Source organism: Acinonyx jubatus, chromosome D4, assembly GCF_027475565.1.
Source record: "Acinonyx jubatus isolate Ajub_Pintada_27869175 chromosome D4, VMU_Ajub_asm_v1.0, whole genome shotgun sequence".
Classification (NCBI taxonomy): domain Eukaryota; kingdom Metazoa; phylum Chordata; class Mammalia; order Carnivora; family Felidae; genus Acinonyx; species Acinonyx jubatus.
In genome coordinates this window covers 80,473,116-80,490,890 of record NC_069391.1, presented here as the reverse complement: position 1 = coordinate 80,490,890, position 17,775 = coordinate 80,473,116, and the positions used below count along the sequence as shown (strand labels likewise).

The 17,775-nt window shown below is 35.2% G+C and overlaps 1 protein-coding gene across 2 annotated transcripts in view; it reads left to right on the top strand.

The window, feature by feature from the left end:
* Window positions 1-17,775, top strand: part of SMC5 (structural maintenance of chromosomes 5) — a 95,174-nt gene that overhangs the window by 17,946 nt on the left and 59,453 nt on the right. For both annotated transcript variants that reach the window (XM_027041060.2, XM_027041059.2), the window contains exons 4-8: window positions 6,167-6,329; window positions 7,321-7,455; window positions 9,188-9,328; window positions 10,722-10,883; window positions 11,911-11,982. In XM_027041060.2, coding sequence (XP_026896861.1) covers window positions 6,167-6,329; window positions 7,321-7,455; window positions 9,188-9,328; window positions 10,722-10,883; window positions 11,911-11,982 — 673 coding nt within the window. The remainder of the gene's footprint in view (window positions 1-6,166; window positions 6,330-7,320; window positions 7,456-9,187; window positions 9,329-10,721; window positions 10,884-11,910; window positions 11,983-17,775) is intronic.

The window sequence follows — 17,775 nt, the reverse complement described above, 5'->3', positions numbered from 1 at the left end:
TGTAGATTTTTTTAAGTCTTAGGAGAAGGAGGCTCTTCCAAGCACAATAGGACCCAGTAACCATAAAAAGGAAGATAGGAAATTTAGATTGCATCCACATGCAGCTGAAAATAATGATACTGTAATTAAAAATGAGTGATAGACGGGAGAAAACATTTTCAGCACAAATAACCTGTACATGTCTTAAATTTACTAAAATACCAAGTCTCATGCAAGTCAGTAAAATTACTAACTGGTAAAAGAAACAAACAAAAAAATTTAACACCAAGTAAAATAAGTGGCCAAAATTATAAAAAGGATATAACTCATTAGTTATCAAGGAAATCAAAATGAGGACTTTTTTCCTTTTAGCTTAGAAAAATTTTTAAATAAAATTTAGTAATATGAAGGTATAGAGAAGTGAATCCTGTCATGTACTGTGGGAATGTAAGCACTTTATCTTACTTGGGAGTATATTATCAGGTTTTAAATAAATCTTTGATCCGGTTACTGTCGTAGACATTGTTTACTCATTTGCACAAAATTAGCCTTTTCCTAATTTTAATAGTGAAAAATTGTAAACACCCCAAATGTCTATCGTCTGGTAAATGACTAAACAAAATGTGATACATTCACACAATATCTTATTCAGCTACAGAAAGGCAGGAAGTGCTGATGGATCCTGCGACATGGGTGAACCTGGAGAACGTGCTTGGTGGAAGAAGCCAGACACAAATGCTACAGACTGTATCACTGCATTTATATGAAATGTCCAGAATAGGCAAATCTCCAGAGACAGAAAATAGATTTGTGGCTGCTTAGGAAGGAGGAGTGGAGAGAATAGGGAGTGACGACTTAACAGGTTTGGGCTCCTTTTTGGGGGTGGTGAAGAGATTTCGGAAATAGTTGGTGGTGATGGTGACACAACCTTGTGAATATGTTAAAGACCATTGTTGAAGCACATCTTCCTTCAACTATACACCTAAAAATGGTTAAAGTGGTAAATTTTATGTTATGCACATTTTACCACAATGAAAAAAAGCATTGATTCATATATTTAAAATGGTATGTGAATTATATCTCCATTAGCCAAAGATAACTCCTGTGTTAACCTTGGTACCATTGATGGGTCACAGTGGTTTCTTCGATATTGCAACTGACATAAATATATGAAGCCAGGTATATTTCTGACATACAGAGGAAGTGTTAATACTTAAGTTTCAGTGTCTTTTACGGATGGCAGCAGGTGTTAAGCACTCCTGATTTTCTACTCCATCACCATGGCCCAATTGTTTTCTTACTTCTCTGAAGAGGCACACATGCTGGCATGCAATAGCCACTAGCTGTTATAATCTAACCAAGTGACCATGAACCAGAGTTCTGTTACCACATCTGACATGGGGGAGGTTTCCGTTTCCCCAAAGTCATTATAGTTACATTGTGGTCACTTGTTGGGAATACCAAACACAAAATCGCTCATCATTAGTTGAAATTACTGCTGTTGAACAAATCTGTTAACTGGTCACATACTCATCGAGTGGAACAGTGGATAGAATAATCTCTGGCACACACTGATGCAGTCATTTTCAAGTAATTCTGGAGTACCTATACATTGAGGGGGAGGGGCGTACAGCATTCTGGAATTTATGGTTAGGGGCATGAGGAGAGGGACGGATACATAAATAGGTAAAGTATGATGTTAGGTGATGATAGGTGCTAACGTAGAAAATCGAGCAGGAAAGGAGGACAGGGAGGGAGTGCCAGAGTAGAGTTTATGGTATTAAATAGGGTGATCAGGAAAGTTCTCACTCAGAAGATGGTACTTGAGCAAAGACTTAAAGGAGATAAGGTGATGAGCATGGAAATGCTTGGGGAAATAGCATTTTGGTGTCTGCAAATGCTAAGACTCAAGTGATATCTTGTGTGACCGCATTGCATTGAACAAGAGAATAGTAAGAGGTAAGGTCTGAAAAGATCAAGGAGCCGGCTCCTAGGGACTTGTAGGCTTCTGTGAGGACTTTGCATTTATTTATTTTCAGTAAGCTGTGAACCCACCAGGATTTGAGCAGAGACGTGGCATGATCTAAATGTCTTCTGTAGTAGTATTAACCTCCTTTGTTTTTTTACCCCTTAATTTGAAGGATTTGATTTGTCAGTTTTGTTAGTCTTTTCAGTGAATTGACTTCTGCATTGTTGTTTCTCTGTTATATCATTGTTTTCTACTTCATTAATTTCTACACATATCTTTACTAATTTTTCTTTAAACTTTTGGGTTTTTTTTTTTTTTGCTTTTTCTAATTTCTTGAAATTGATATTTATTGTACAAATGTGTAGTCTTTTGTTTTCCTTAATATAAACAGGTTAAAAATTTCCCTGTCAATACTGCTTAGCTCTTTCTCCTAAGTTTTGGTATATAAAGCATTTTCCTATTTTTCAGTTCTGAATATTTTCTTCATTTTCTTTATGAGTTCATAATTAGAAGTTCTTTAAAATTCTCATGTAGTGGTTTTCTTGTTATATTTTAGTATTGATTTCCACTTTGATGATAGTACTGTAGTAGAAAAAATATATATTATAAATAATATGTTAAATTATATATGTGCTATTGTATAATATATAACATTACTATATTATATAGAGTTATATATATATATATATGGTCATGTTACCAACCCTTTGACATTTGTCAAGGTATACTTATCATAGTGAGCTTTCATAAATGTTACCCGCTGGATTGAAAGAATGAGTATTCTGCTCTTGTTATGTGCAGTATTGTCTATTTGTCCATTAGTTCAACTGATTAATTATATTTTTAAATCTTGTATATTTATGATTTTAGTCATCAGATCGATTCTTTACTGAGAAAGGTGTTTTACATTATACTTCTGTGTAGATTTGTCAGTTAGCCTCATCCTGTCAGTTTTTGCTTTATGTATTTTCAGGACGTTATTAGTTGCAGCTAAGATTCACATTGCTTGATCTTCCGAGTGAATTGAACTTTCTGTTGTTGCATACTGACTTCTTTGTCTTTTGATGCATCACCCTTAGAATGTGTTTAACTTGCCACTAATGTAGTTGGCAGCTTTCTTTTTTAAGTATTTTTCAGGTTTTATTCATTTATTTCAAGTTTTTTAAGACCTTTAATATCTCATTTGAACAAGGATAGCTGGTGTTGTTTATATTGCTTTTTACATAATGCATATGATCCATTGCATGTATTGAATGACTTACATTTTTGGATTTACTTTTACTGCCTTATTCCATGCTTTTTATTTGTTCTACTTTTCAGTATGTCTTTTCTCTCATGCCTTTGTTTGGATTTTTGTTTGCCTTAATATTTTCTTTACTGTTTTGAAAATTAGTCATTCTTGTTTTAGTGGTTAGAATTGTTAACATATATATTTGAATTTGAGTCTAGACTTAGATGTCTTTATTTTCCTATTGAATAAAGACCTTAGATTACTTTTATTTGAATAATTTCCCTGAACTATTTTATCTTATCAAGTCTTTAAGACATAATAACTATAAATAACTCTCATTGTTTAGAATTATCCTGTGTATTTTTGGTTTGCCTTGCTTTTTATTCTTTCTTGCATTTTTGTGATTTCCTCTGGGATTACTTTCTTTCTGCCAGAGGACATTTTTTAAAGTTTTCTTTAATGAGGATCTTCTAGTGGAACACTACGTTTTTGTCTGAAAATGATGATCTTTTGCTATCAATCTTGAAGGGTGTATATGCTGGATATAAAAGTCTACATCGATAGGTCTTTTTTCTTTTTCTTTTCTTTCTTTCTTCTTTTTAAGGTTTATTTATTTTTGGGAGAGTGCATTCAGGGGAGGGGCAGAGAGAAGGGGACAGAGGATCTGAAGCGGACTCTGCACTGACAGCAGCGAGCCCAACGTGGGGCTTGAACTAACAAACTTCAAGATCACGACCTGAGCCAAAGTTGGGCTCTCAACAGACTGAGCCCTCCAGGTGCCCCAATAGGTCTTTTCTCAACATATGTGAAGTATTATTCCATTGTCTTCAGATGTGAATCTGATCTTAGTTTCTTTCATAGTAATTCTCCTTTTCTGAAGTGATTTTTTAAAATCCTATCTCAGTTTTTGGTGTTTTATAGTTTTACACCATATATTTAGATGTGGATTTATTGTTTGTTTATTTTGCTTGGGATTTAGTGAGCTTCTTAAATTTATGGTTTGGAAAATTCTTATGTATTATCTCTTCATATATTGCCTCTGATCCATTCTTTGTCTCTCTTCCTTCTGGAACTGTATTTTTTTTTTTAACGCTTATTTTTGAGAAAGAGATAGAGGGAGGATGAGTGGGGGAGGGGCAGAGAGAAGTGGAAACACAGAATCCGAAGTAGGCTCTAGGCTCTGAGCTGTCAGCACAGAGCCCAGCGTGGGGCTCGAACTCAGAAACTGTGAGATCATGACCTGAACCAAAGTCATACACTTAACAGACTGAGCCACCCAGGCTCCCCTGGCACTCTTACTAGATATTGGGCTCTAAGTCATCTGTGTCTCTTTACATCCTTCATATTTTTCATTTTTTATGTCTTTGTGCTCCATTCTAGTCCATTTCCCTGTGGTTCTTTTTCAGATCCTAGATATAAGTCAATATTTTCCATCTTCTATTTCTTGAAATACAGTGAATATACTTATTCTGTACTTGCCCATTGTTTCCAGTATGATTCTTTGTTATTTCTGCTAGTTCGTACTCTTGATGCTTTGTTTTTGTGTGTGTTTCCAGTAAGCCGCTCCTTTCTCTTTGAACTTCGTGTTAATTCTTTGAGGGTAAAGGTAGATTCCTGCTGAGGGCATTTTCACTGACTTCTGCAGCAGATCATTGGATACTTTCAAACCAGGATCAAAATACACACAATTCTCAGTTGGTGCATTTTGAATCTTAGGTATGTCATGTAACTAAATTCAAGATACTAATCTGTTTGAGTGACTTGTGGTTAATAAGCGTGTCAGGAGAGACTTTTTCCGTCCAAGCCATAGTTTGCGACAGGCACTTCGCTGGGTCTGGTGATGGTGGTGGTGTACTTCTAGTTTACCCTTCCATGAGGGTGTAGTCTTCTGGGGCTGGTTTTTATTAGACCCTCCACTTTGGGTAGCTGTAGGCCTCCTCTGCAGCCCCTCTGCTGGGTGATTATGAAAATGTGTAAGGTTGTTTGGTGGAATACGTGCTCCCAGGGTAAAAGCCATTTTCATTTTTCCACTTCTGGATCTCCACCTGCACTGGTATTTTGGCCAGAATTACTTACTTTCAAGCTAACTCATAAATGCATTTGTGAACATATTTTAATATTTCATTATTTGTAGTTTACAGCAAGAAGCTCAGGAAGGGTACTTCATTAGTCATTCTGCTGGAAATGAAAATTTAAAACGACTTTTTTTTAAGTTGTGAAATCTTAATGTTTGGAGTGTTCTGATTACAATATAGTCTATATACACAACATTTACAAATTATCATTGTCATTTAGCCATTGAATACCAATAATTTATCTTTCTACCACATGCTGCTGATTCCCAGTGAAGAAGATGGATGGGAGGTGTGGAGCAGTAGTACTTCTAAAAGCAAGAAATAAGTAAATACCCTTCTTTCAGATTCTGTATTGCTTAATGTTCCTTTATAAGGCTGTATGTTGTGGTCTCCTCTGAATTCAGAGTAGAGTACGTGATGAGGAAGGCATGGGCTACCTGTATGACTGGGCTAGTTCTGATGTCTGGAAGTGCTTATGCAAGAATTGGTTTCTATTCATATATTTTCCAAGTAGTGGAAGTTTCAGCGTTTAGTTTTTATATGCTTTAATATGCCAACCTGTTTTGAATTGCAGTCAACGCATGTGATTGGAGAATAACATAATTTAAAGGATAAATAACTTCAGATATATAAATTCTCTGTCAGTGTTTGGAAATTAGTATTGGCATTTGCTGTAACAGTTTAAATAATTGTGATGTTGAATCTGGTAACTTACGTGTGGTCAATTAAGTATCATTACCAATAAAATATCAAGATTTCCTTCTTTGGAGGGGCCAAAATATCAGAAGGAATAAAAATTGTAGTAACAATCCTGTCTGGCAACCTTTGTTGCAAGAGAATTTTGGAAATTTTATTTCTAAAGTGATACATATAATTTTGAATGTAAGGATTTTTAAATTATTTTTTAAATAGGTTCAGAAATTCTGGAAATCTTACCATCACCCGTGAAATTGACGTGGCAAAAAATCAGTCATCTTGGTTCATCAACAAAAAATCTACAACCCAGAAAGTGGTGGAAGAGCAAGTTGCAGCCTTAAATATTCAAGTGGGCAATCTTTGCCAATTTCTACCTCAGGTATGAGAGAAATCAATGTACAGATGGGAAAATTGCATGTTTCTTCCTCTTCATGCCATATGAGAATAGAAATACTTTTCACGAGATGTTCTCATGGGTGCTATTTAAACTAACAGCCTGGTAATGTTAATACTCACTGTTCTTTGTAAAAGATAGCATCTCATCCCCTATTATGATCTTATTGTAGTGATTTGAAGTGATAAGAAGCTGAAAGTCTCAATTGCAGAATATTGTAAAGGGTATCAAGTTGTATTGTTTTGAAGTAGAGTAACTTGGATGGCCATGTGCTTACACTTTGTAGTCTCTTAAAATTTTGTTAATAAATAACTTCTTAATCGTGTTTTTGTATAAATACATCAAGTATACTTGATACACTAAAACTCTTAAATCGGTACGTGTGCCTTCTAAAACTTTGTCATATTTTAAATTTTAGTAAAAATATCCTGAAAATGCACATTAGATGTTAAATGTTGAAGTGAATGTTATTACATCTTTGAGTGCTGTCTAGTGTCTGAATCATAGTCATATTTTCCATTCGGAAACAATGATTTGATTACATATGTCCAAATTAAATACAGATTTAAAATTTGAAAGCATTGTTAGCTGGTGTCTGATATGAAGTAGATGTTTGAAATGTCATTTTTCTTAACTTCTAACATTCCAACTGATGAGTGGTAGATAATGATCATTTCAATCCAGGGGACTGTTTTTTCTTTTATTCCCAAGCTATTTATTATGTGTATATAAACACTTTGCCTTAGAAATATTGGCATAGAAATTTTTAAAAGGTTCTCAGAAAGATGAGAGTTCATACCCTAAGTTTATATTTATCATTTTAAAGAATAGTGTATGAAGGACATTTATATTGGCACATCTTATAATTTTTTTCTTTTCAAAGTTTCATCTTGACAGGCGCGATCATTGAATGATATATGTTTTGAAGATATTTATAAGTGATAATAGTTGTTGATATTTAAATTTTGTGCTCTAGGATAAAGTTGGAGAATTTGCTAAACTGAGTAAAATTGAACTCCTTGAAGCTACTGAGAAGTCCATTGGACCTCCAGAAATGCACAGATACCACTGTGAACTCAAAAACTTCAGGGAGAAAGAAAAACAACTAGAGGTATTTATAAATAGACAACTCATTTCTATTGTTCCTCACTGATTTTTGTCTTTCATAATGTGGACAGTGAATAGGAGCTCTGATTCATTGAGTGACTTCATTTATTTGTGATTTTTTTTCTCACGTAGGATTTTATTGCTAACATGAAACTAGGTGACAAAAAGTGAGAAATGGATTTGATCATGGAAAGTTTGAAAAATCTGACTACCATTTCATCAAACACATGTTACGAATTAAATTTCTAAAGAACCAATCATATTATTTTAAAGTATGTTTTTACCTCTCAGGAAGTTTCAATATTATTCTTTTACTCATTTAGCATTTCTTAAACACCTGCCATGAGTCAGGACCCAAAAGGCTTTGGGGGAGTACAGCAGATACCCTGTAGCTTTTGACACAGTGTCTCTTTTGAACCATTTCTATATTTTTTCAGTTGCAGGAGGTAGGTTAGACTTTATGAGTCCTTTTATAGAATATCCTTTTAAAAGGTGTTTTGTGTAATGAATCATTCTCCACGTCCCAGCCACTAAAATAAATCCAGTATATTTTTGTAATCAGACGCCTTATAAACAAATGCTTTCTCTTACACCGTAACTGCCCATACTTAATAATATGCATATTGTTATAATTTAATATTTATGATACTTAATCAGACTGAATGACCCAAGGAGTAGTAATTATTTTATATTGCTCTAGATACTTATTAAGTCTTTTTACCTTTGCCCCCATGGACCAGTCTCATACATTAGTTTCCCCACCGCCCCCCTTCATGCTTTTAGTTACTGCCATTTCATTTACCTGCGGTCACTCGCGGTCTAGAAGCAGATGATCCTCCTGACATATTGTCACAAGTACAGCAATAATCTGACATTACATCACAGTGCCTCTGTCAGTCACCTCACTTCACGTGCCATTTTATCACTCATGTCAGTCATCACAAGCAGAAGGGTGACAACAGTACAGTATTTTGAGAGAGACCACATCCACATGACTTTTATTACAGCATATTGTTACAGTTATTCTGTCATGTTATTGTCAGTCTCTGTGTCTCATTTATAAATTAAGCTTTATCATAGGTATGCATGTATAGGGAAAACCAGGTATGTAGGGTTTGGTACTATTGTGGTTTCGGGCATCATCTAGTGGTTTCGGGCATCATCTAGTGGTTTGGGGCTGTATTCCCCACAGATAGGGGAGGGACCACTGTACTCCATCTGAAACACTCACCGAGACCGCTGCCATCCTCTGAAAGAACACAAGCATGTATTGTACTAGGTTCTGAGTACATCTTTGCGCTTGTGAACTCGCAGTCTGAAAGCCAGATCTTACCTTCCTTCGTCTCATTTCTTAGTCCTTAACTCATGAGTTACAAATCTTAATAACTCATAACATACAAATCTTAATAATACTACTTTTCACGTTCCAGCTTTTGTTGAACTTGCACTTATAGTAAGTACATCACTTGTGCCCTTGAGGCGAGTGGGGCAGATACCTGTCTTCTCTTTAGGCAGGAAGACTCTAGGCTCAGGTGTGGTAGGGCTTCCTCACAGTTGCCCGACTAATAAATTGTAGAGCCTAGACCAGAACTCAGGCATGCATGTTAGTTTTACACAGTTCTTAAGAACTCCTGTGAAATTCTTTATTGTGAAATTTTGCTAGCATTGTCTTTCATTATTAAAAGATTTGACCTGTTGTCTTCTCAGTTAAGCGACTTGTTACATATTTGTTTTAGACCTCGTGCAAAGAGAAAACTGAATATCTAGAGAAAATGATTCAGAGGAATGAAAGATATAAACAAGATGTGGAGAGATTCTATGAACGTAAGCGACATTTAGATTTGATCGAGATGCTTGAAGCGAAAAGACCATGGGTGGTAAGTCTTAATTATCAGAGGCAAAAATAGTGACTCTTTTTACTGGCAGAAAAGCTATGAAGAAGGCACTAATTGCTTTGTATTCAGATTAGGTGTTTTTGTTCATTTTTGCCTTAAAAATCATCATAAAATTTGTCTCTGTGGTATGATGTAGCTGTATACTTGTATAGCGGGTAACAGTTGATTGTGCTCTTTATTTTTCTGGATATGAGTCCTCAACAGGTAGTTTTGTTTTATAAAATGTAATGATCTAAAAATGTTTACACATATAAAAATAAACTCTTGGAGTGTCCTTAGGTCTCTGAGAATTCACTTGGCGTGTACTACTGATAACTGATTTTTGGTCTGGAAGGAGCTGCACGCTATGTGCTGTAATTCTCTACTCCTGCTTCATAAGCTTATTGATGCTGCTGTTTTCTTCCTAATCACCCTATGATGAATAGTGTCCCAGACCATAGTTTGGACTCAAGAGTCAGTTCCCTCAGTGCATTTCTTTTTGATGGGCGGAACAGATTGAGGAAGTTTCATAATGTTTGTTCCAGGCTTAGGATGGAAATAGTTGTTAATAGAATGGAAAAATGAGTGGCTGTATTTGTGGCCTTTCTCCCCCCACCTCATCACCCTCTCCTGTCCCACGATCCCATTATTCTTAAACTTTTTCCTTTCTTTAGCTTGTTTTGATTACATTTTCCTATGTCCATTATTAGTCTTAAACCTACTTTATGTTTCTCCTTTAAAGTCTTTTGGTTAATCCTTTTCTTTCTAAGATTGATTTCAATCTTTTTTCGTTTTTTAAAAATTTACTCACATGTTTATAATCTTTTCTTCCTCCCGTTCATTCTTACTGTATGCTCTCTTAGTACTCCACTTACTTTTGTTATTTTTTAGCAAATATTTATTAATTCCTGTGACATGACAAGCCTCATTTTTACCTGCATGCTGCTTTTTGTTCTCCTTTTGACCCATTTTCCTCGTTTTTTTTTCATTTTTACTTTTTACATTTTACTGTTTTTCATTTTTACTTTTACCATAATTGAATTTCTTTTGTTTATTTGTAAGTTCTGATATCCTTCCTCTATTGAGAGACTAGAGGAAACCCTTATTTTAGTAGCAATTAGTGTGTAAGTTTCAGAACCCGGGAGGGATGGAAGTCGGAGTCTGACCTCGTAATAGAGACAAGTACTAAGAGAGTGTCAAGCTTCTTTATACGTCATTGTTGGAATTCACTATATCTGACGTTGTTTCTTATGGCAAACTTTATACTCGTGAACCTGCCGAAAGGATATCAAAAGGGTTTTTTCATAGATTTGGTTTTTCCTGCACCTTGATTTTAGTATATGACTTAGTTTAAGCTAGTAGTGCATTAACTTCTGTTTTTTGAATTAATTGCAAGGAATATGAAAATGTCCGTCAGGAGTATGAAGAAGTAAAGCTAGCTCGAGACCGAGTGAAGGAAGAGGTCAGAAAACTTAAAGAAGGGCAGATCCCTATGACACGTCGAATTGAAGAAATTGAGAGGCAGCGTCAGAGTTTGGAGGCTCGAATCAAAGAGAAGGTACTTCTCTGGCTCATTTTTGAATTTTCTGTGTTTTATTTTAGCAAATACAAGAGCTCTTTTGCCATCTTTTAAGGTATTTTGTAGATGGACTTGTAGCTTTCATCGTTTACATTCTCTGACTGAATTCGGCCACCACAGGGTTCTTAGGGTCTAATCGTCAAATTTGGACAGTTGCTACTTTATAGAAATTCCAAGATACAAAAGGGAAAACTGAAATGTGATTGTTTTAATTATAAGAGGATTCAGAGTAGTGTTCCTAGAAACATTGAACTCCTTTTGTGAGTGCATTGTAGAAAACCTTGTGTGTCTTAGAATACATAGTATTCTATGTATTCTATGCCATATTCTGTGGCATATGGAATATACTATTTTTTAAAAAATGTATTTAAAACATTTAAACCTAAGGGGTGCTTGAGTGGCTCAGTTGGTTAAGCAACTGACTCTTGGTTTGCCTGAGGTCATGATCTTGGGGTTTCTAAGCCGGTGCAGAACCTGCTTGGGATTCTCTCTTCCTTTCTTTCTGCCCCTCCCACGCACACACACGCATTCTCTCTCTTTCGCGCGCTGTCTCCCTCCCTCCCTCCCTCCCTCTCTCTCTCTCTCTCTCTCTCTCTCTCTCAAAACAAATAAACTAAACATTTTAAACCTAAATTAAAAATTTTTATGGTCATGGCTGTTAACTTTAGGGAGATTTTGGAATCAGATGTTAAGAATGGTTTAAACTATGGGTTCCTGCTATCCTAATAGGATTATTTTTAGGATCAGATGAAATAACATGAGATAATAAATGTGAAGAAATAAAACATATGTATGCATATTGCTACAGCTGTTGTTAATATCAATAGGAATAACCTTTTATAGATTTGCAGGTAACTTAGTATTTTTGGTGATGATTATGAATTTGGTTTGAAAGAAATCATGAAAAAGCGTGGTGGGTTAATTTAATATTTTGATGGCTGGGGCCACATAATTTGCTTGCTTGAGATTTTAACTAAATTCCCCTCCTTCTGGTTCAATCTTACAGGCAACAGATATTAAAGAGACATCTCAAAAATGCAAACAAAAGCAAGATATTATAGAAAGGAAAGATAAACAGGTAAGATTTTGTATTGACATTTTTATTATGCTAATTTACCCTAACTTTTTTGTGTTCGGGTCTGGATTATGGGACGACTTTTTGTTTGGGAGTTGTTTAAAGTTTTCTTCATTCTCTGCCTCTTAATCTGTGAGGGATACTAAGATCTGGAAGTAGAGAAGTTGCACAGAGGGTAATTAGGAAGAATTCTCAAAACTACTTATCAATAAGCATTATGATCTTTGTAACTGGGTGGCTATAGTTTTTTAATGGTAAAATTGGATTTAGTTATCTCAGTAGCAGAAATTAAATTTTAAGAGATTCTGTTTATGTTAAGATAGGACATTACAAAGCTAATGCAGAGTCCTTGTGCACAGGTGTGGGGCTTGATGGCAAAATTATTTTAGGATGACTATGCAAGAAGACGGGCTTTTTAGCTAAGAGATCCCCAGCTATATGTGGGGTTTTGTTCTTTAGAACCATTCAGAAACTAAAATTTGAATTACCTCTCTTAGGGAAAGGTGTATAACCTGAAGCATTCCTGGCAGTTGAAGCATTATGTTAATCTTCCAGTTTTCAGCCTCACCCTTTTTTCTGTGCCTTCATCTTCAAAGCCCAGGCAGGCACCTCTCTAATTTCTCCAGAGAATAAACCTCACATTTCCATGGCAGAAGCTAGGCTGTCTGTGTCAGGTGCTCAGGTTGTCTGTACGGATGGGGTGCAGGAGGTAGGGCAGGGCAGTCCTTTTGTACTTGCCATCTCCTAGTTGTTGAGAGTCTCTGGGATTTGTATTTTGGTTTTTGTTTTGGAAGAGTCTTTTCTGTGTCCTTTCATGCCTTTTACCCTGTAGCTCTTAGACTAACTAGGCTGCTAAATTAGTTGTCCCTGTGCTGTCTCTCCTTTTATGAATGTTATTGAAATCTCCCAATTGCTGGTGTCTCCTCCCTTGTTCCCTCTATCCTTGTGGGAGTGAACCCTTGTTTTAGAGTTTAGAAGGGAAAAGGCATAAAGATTTCATCTTTAAAACCCTGAACAGGAATACAGGTTGATAAGTTGTGTAATTAAACCATCCTTATGTTTCTGTCACACATCTTACTTGGTATTTTAATATATTGCTGGATTCAACCAGAAAATCTTGTATTTAGGATTTTTCGCACCATGTGAGATTGGCCTAAAATTTTCTTTTGTTTCATCCTTAACTGGTTTTTCAGTGTTATGCTGACTTCTTAAATAGTTTAATGCTCCTTGAACCAATATTGTCTTTTTTTTTCCCTAATGTATTTGTTAGGGCTTGTCATTTTTATAAGTTATTTCATTTTTAACTTTTAATAAATAACATTTTAGGGTATAAATACTTTTCTCGTTATCACTTGGTTGTATCTCCTATGTGTTGATAAGTGCATTTCTTTTTTTTCCCTTTAAGATTTTATATTTTCAGTTTAATATTTTTATTCATTTAAGATTATATAGGAGTTCATACTGTTTTAATGTCTATGAATATGTAATTTCAAAACCTTAATGTAGAGTTCTAATTCTGTTCCTTGATGGTTAATAAATGTCGACTTTATTGTAGATATTTTGAGATCTCTTTGGACTTTTATATTTGGTTTTATACATGTTCTTTATATATATTCAAAAAGAATGTGTATTCAGTCTTTAGGTGTGGAGTTTTATATGTGTGTGTGTATATATGTGTTAGAACAGGTTTACCATGCTTATATTATGCAGATGTTCTACATACTTTCTTACCTACCTGATTTATCCATTTTTCAAGTGAAATACTTTCTGTGAGTGTAGATAGGTCTATTTTTGCCTCAAAATTATATTAGTTTTTGCTTCCTAGATTTTAAAACTATGGTGTTTTGTTACTTCTGCATCATGTTTTGATTTATTTGATCTGGTATGAGTAGTATATACTGGGTTTTGTTTTGTAGTTTTTGTTAATTTCGTGTGTTGACACTTTTTCATACAGTAAGGGAGTTGAACCAGTTCCATTTACTGTTGTTTTCTACTTACTATACTTTTTGTTTGCTTTCTCCTGCTTCCCTTCCTACTTTCTGTTGCTGTTGATAAAGGTTTTCTTACGCCATTTTTCCCCTAAAATTATATATTCTAAGCCTATTCTACTGATTACTCTTAAAGTTTAAATAACATGTTTTTCATAGTTATCAGCATTTGTATTCTTCCATTTAATTAAGATACTTTCTCTTCCTCCGCTCCATGTCTGTACTCAGAAATTTTACTTGTCAGTTATTTAAAATGTTATTTTTTACCATCTGTGGTTATTTAGACTTAATAATGTTTTATTGGCTTTTTCGATCTTAGTACTTCTTATATCATCCTTCTGCCTCTTAGGAGGTGGTTTTTTTGTTGTTTTTTTTCTTGCTGGATATTTTCTGTGGGTGTTTTAGAAATACGCTTTGGGTGATGAACTTTCTGAGGCCTCATATGTTGGAAGATACATCTTTTGCACTCATTCTAGAATATTAATATTGATGAATCAAATTCTAAATTCTAAATTGTTTTTTCTTAACACTTTGACAATCTTTCCTGTGTGTCCCACGAGGTCCAGTATTGTTCCTGAGAAACAGCAGATATGAGAGATAGGCCCTTGAAGAAAAAAGAAGGGAAATTAAATTTGATTCTAAATGCTGTGAGAAACTCAGAGGGTGTTGGAGGTTTTTAAGCCAGAGAGAAACAGTATTTCATATATTTTTTTAATAACACCCAGGATTGCCTTATGGAGAATGGACCATGTGGGACAAAAAAGTAGAGGGTTCAGTTATGAGGCTGCCGAGGTAGGCTAGGCACATGAGAACGGTGGCTTCCCCTCACGTGGTAGCAGTTGACAAGCTAATTTAGAAAACTGAACCACAAAATTTGCTGAGGGAGTAGATAGAAGGATTGAATTGTGGAGGAATCAAGGATCATATCTAACATTTTCACTTCACAATTGGATGGATAGTTGTTCCTTGTACTGAAATGAGGATTGTGAAGAGGGGGGAAATGAAGAGTTCTGTTTGACTATAGAAAGTTTCATCCTTTTACTTTAAACCCGTTTGTGTCTTCAAATCTAAAATGTGTTTCCTAGGGCACCTGGGTGGCTTAGTCGGTTAAGCATCCAACTTGGCTCAGGTCATGATATTACTGTTCGTGGGTTTGAGCCCCACGTTGGGCTCTGTGCTAACAGCTGGGAGCCTGGAGCCTGCTTTGGATTCTGTGTCTCCCTTTCTCTCTGCCCCTCCCCTGCTCACACTCTGTCTCTCTCTCTCTGTCTCTCTTTCTCTCTCCCTCAAAAATAAATGTTGAAAAAAAAACTAAAATGTTTTTCTGGTGGATCACGGCTTTTCCTTTGTCTGATTGAAATAAATATTAACATACAGTGTTAACGCTGGTTTCAGGTGTACCACATACTGATTCAACAGTTCTGTATATTACTCCTTGCTTATCGTAAGTGTAGTCATCACCTATCATCATATGATGTTATTCCAATATTATTGACTGTTTCCTTATGTTCTTTTCATCTCTGTGGTTTATTTTATAGCTGGAGGTTTTTATCTCCTTAATCCCCTTTACTTCACCCAGTACCCCACTCACTCCCTTCTGGCAACCACCAGTTTGTTTTTTGTACTTAAGAGTCTTTGTTCATTTGTGCGTTTTTCAGATTCCATATATAAGTGAAATCATATGGCATTTGTCTTTGACTTATTTCACTTAGCATAATTCCTCTAAGTCCATTTATGTTGTTGCAAATGGAAAGATCTCATTCTTTTTTATGGCTAAGTAATATTCTGGTTGTGTGTGTGTGTGTGTTCTTTATCCATTCATTTACGGATGGACACTTAGGTTGCTTCCATATTTTGCCTGTTGTAAATAATGCTACGGTAAACGTAGGGGTGCATATATATTTTCAAACTGGTGTTTTCATTTTCTTTGGGTAGTGGAATTACTGGATCTTACAGCATTTCTGTTTTTTATTTTTAAGTTTTCAGGGAACCTGTATACTGTTGTCCACAGTGACAAATGGTCTGCACCATTTTATATTCCTTCCAGCAGAACACAATGGTTACATCCTTGCCAACGCTTGTTAATTGCCTTTTTGATGCTAACCTTTCTGACTGGTTCTAAGTGTTCACTCATTGTGGTTTTGATTTGCATTTCCCCAATGATGAGAGATGTTGGGCACCTTTTTATTTATCTTTTGGCCATCTGTATGTCTGCTTTGGGAGAATGTCTGTTCAGGTTCTCTGCCCGTGTGTTAATCAGGTTGGTTGTTTTTTGTAGTTTTTTTTGGTATTGAGTTGCATAAGATCTTTATATATTGTATATTAACTTCTTACCAGATTGGATATTAACCTTGTATTGCATGCAAACATCTTTTTGTTCACTAGATTGCCTTTTTGTTTTGTTGATAGTTTCCTTCACTGTGCAAAAGCTTTTCATTTTGGTATACTAGTAGTTGTATTTGGTATACCAGTAGGCCCAATATTTATTTTTGCTTTTGTTTTCCCTTGCCTGAGGAGACATAGCCATAAATACCTTGCTGAGGACAATGTCAAAAAAATTACTGCCTATGCTGTCTTCTAGGAGTTTTATGGTTTCAGGTCTTACATTTAGGGAATTTAATCCATTTTAGTTAATTTTTGTGTATGGGGTAAGGAAGCAGCCCAGTTTCATTCTTTTACACGTAGCTATTGAGTTTTATCAACAGCATTTATTGAAAAGACTGTCTTGTCTTTATTGTATATTCTTTCCTCCTTTGTTGTAGATTGACTATATGGGTGTGGGTTTATTTCCAGGCTCTGTGTTCTGTTCCACTGATCAGTGTGCCTGTTTTTTTGGACTGGTACCATACTGTTTTGATCACTATAGCTTTGTAGTATATCCTAAAATTTGGGATTGAGATACTTCCAGCTTTGCTTTCTTTCAAATTTTCTTTGGCTATTCAAGATCTTTTCTGTTTCCATCCAAAGTTTAGGATTATTCTAATTCTGTGAAAAAATGCTCTTGGTATTTTCATAGGGATTGCATTGAATCTGTAGATTGTTTTGGACAACAGAACAATTTAATGATACTAATTCTTCCATTCCATGAGCATGGTCTGTCTTTCATTTGTGTCACCTTTGGTTTCTTTTATCAGTGTGTTGTAGTTTTCAGAGTGTATGTCTTTCACCCCCTTGGTTAAATTTATTCCTCGGTATTTTTTATTTTGGGGGTGCAGTTATAAATAGGATCATTTTCTTAATTTCTCTTTTTGCCCTTATATTAATAGTGTATGGAAATGCAACAGATTTCTTTATATTAATTTTTTATTCTGCATCTTTACTGAATTCACTTATCAGTTCTAACAGTTTTTTGGTGGAGGCGTTAGAGTTTTCTGTATGTTAGTGTCACACCATCTGCAGATAGTGACAATTTTTACTTCTTTTACCAGTTTGGATGTCTTTTATTTTTCTTGTTTGGTTGTTGCAGCTACAACTTCCAGTATTATGTTGAATAAAAGTGGTGATAGTGGATGTTCTTTTCTTGTTCTTGATCTTAAAGGAAAAGCTTTCAGTTCTTCATCGAGTGTGATGTTAGATATGGATTTTTCATAGATAGTCTTTATTATGTTATGTTTCTCTCTAAACATGAATGGATGTTGTATTTTGTCACATGTGTTTTTCTGCATATATTGAGATGGTGATAGGATTTTTATACCAGAGTATCACATTGATTGATTTGCGAATATTGAACCACCTTGCATCCATGGAATAACTTCTACTTGGTCATGGTGAATGATCCTTTTAATGTACTGTCGAATTTGGATTGCTA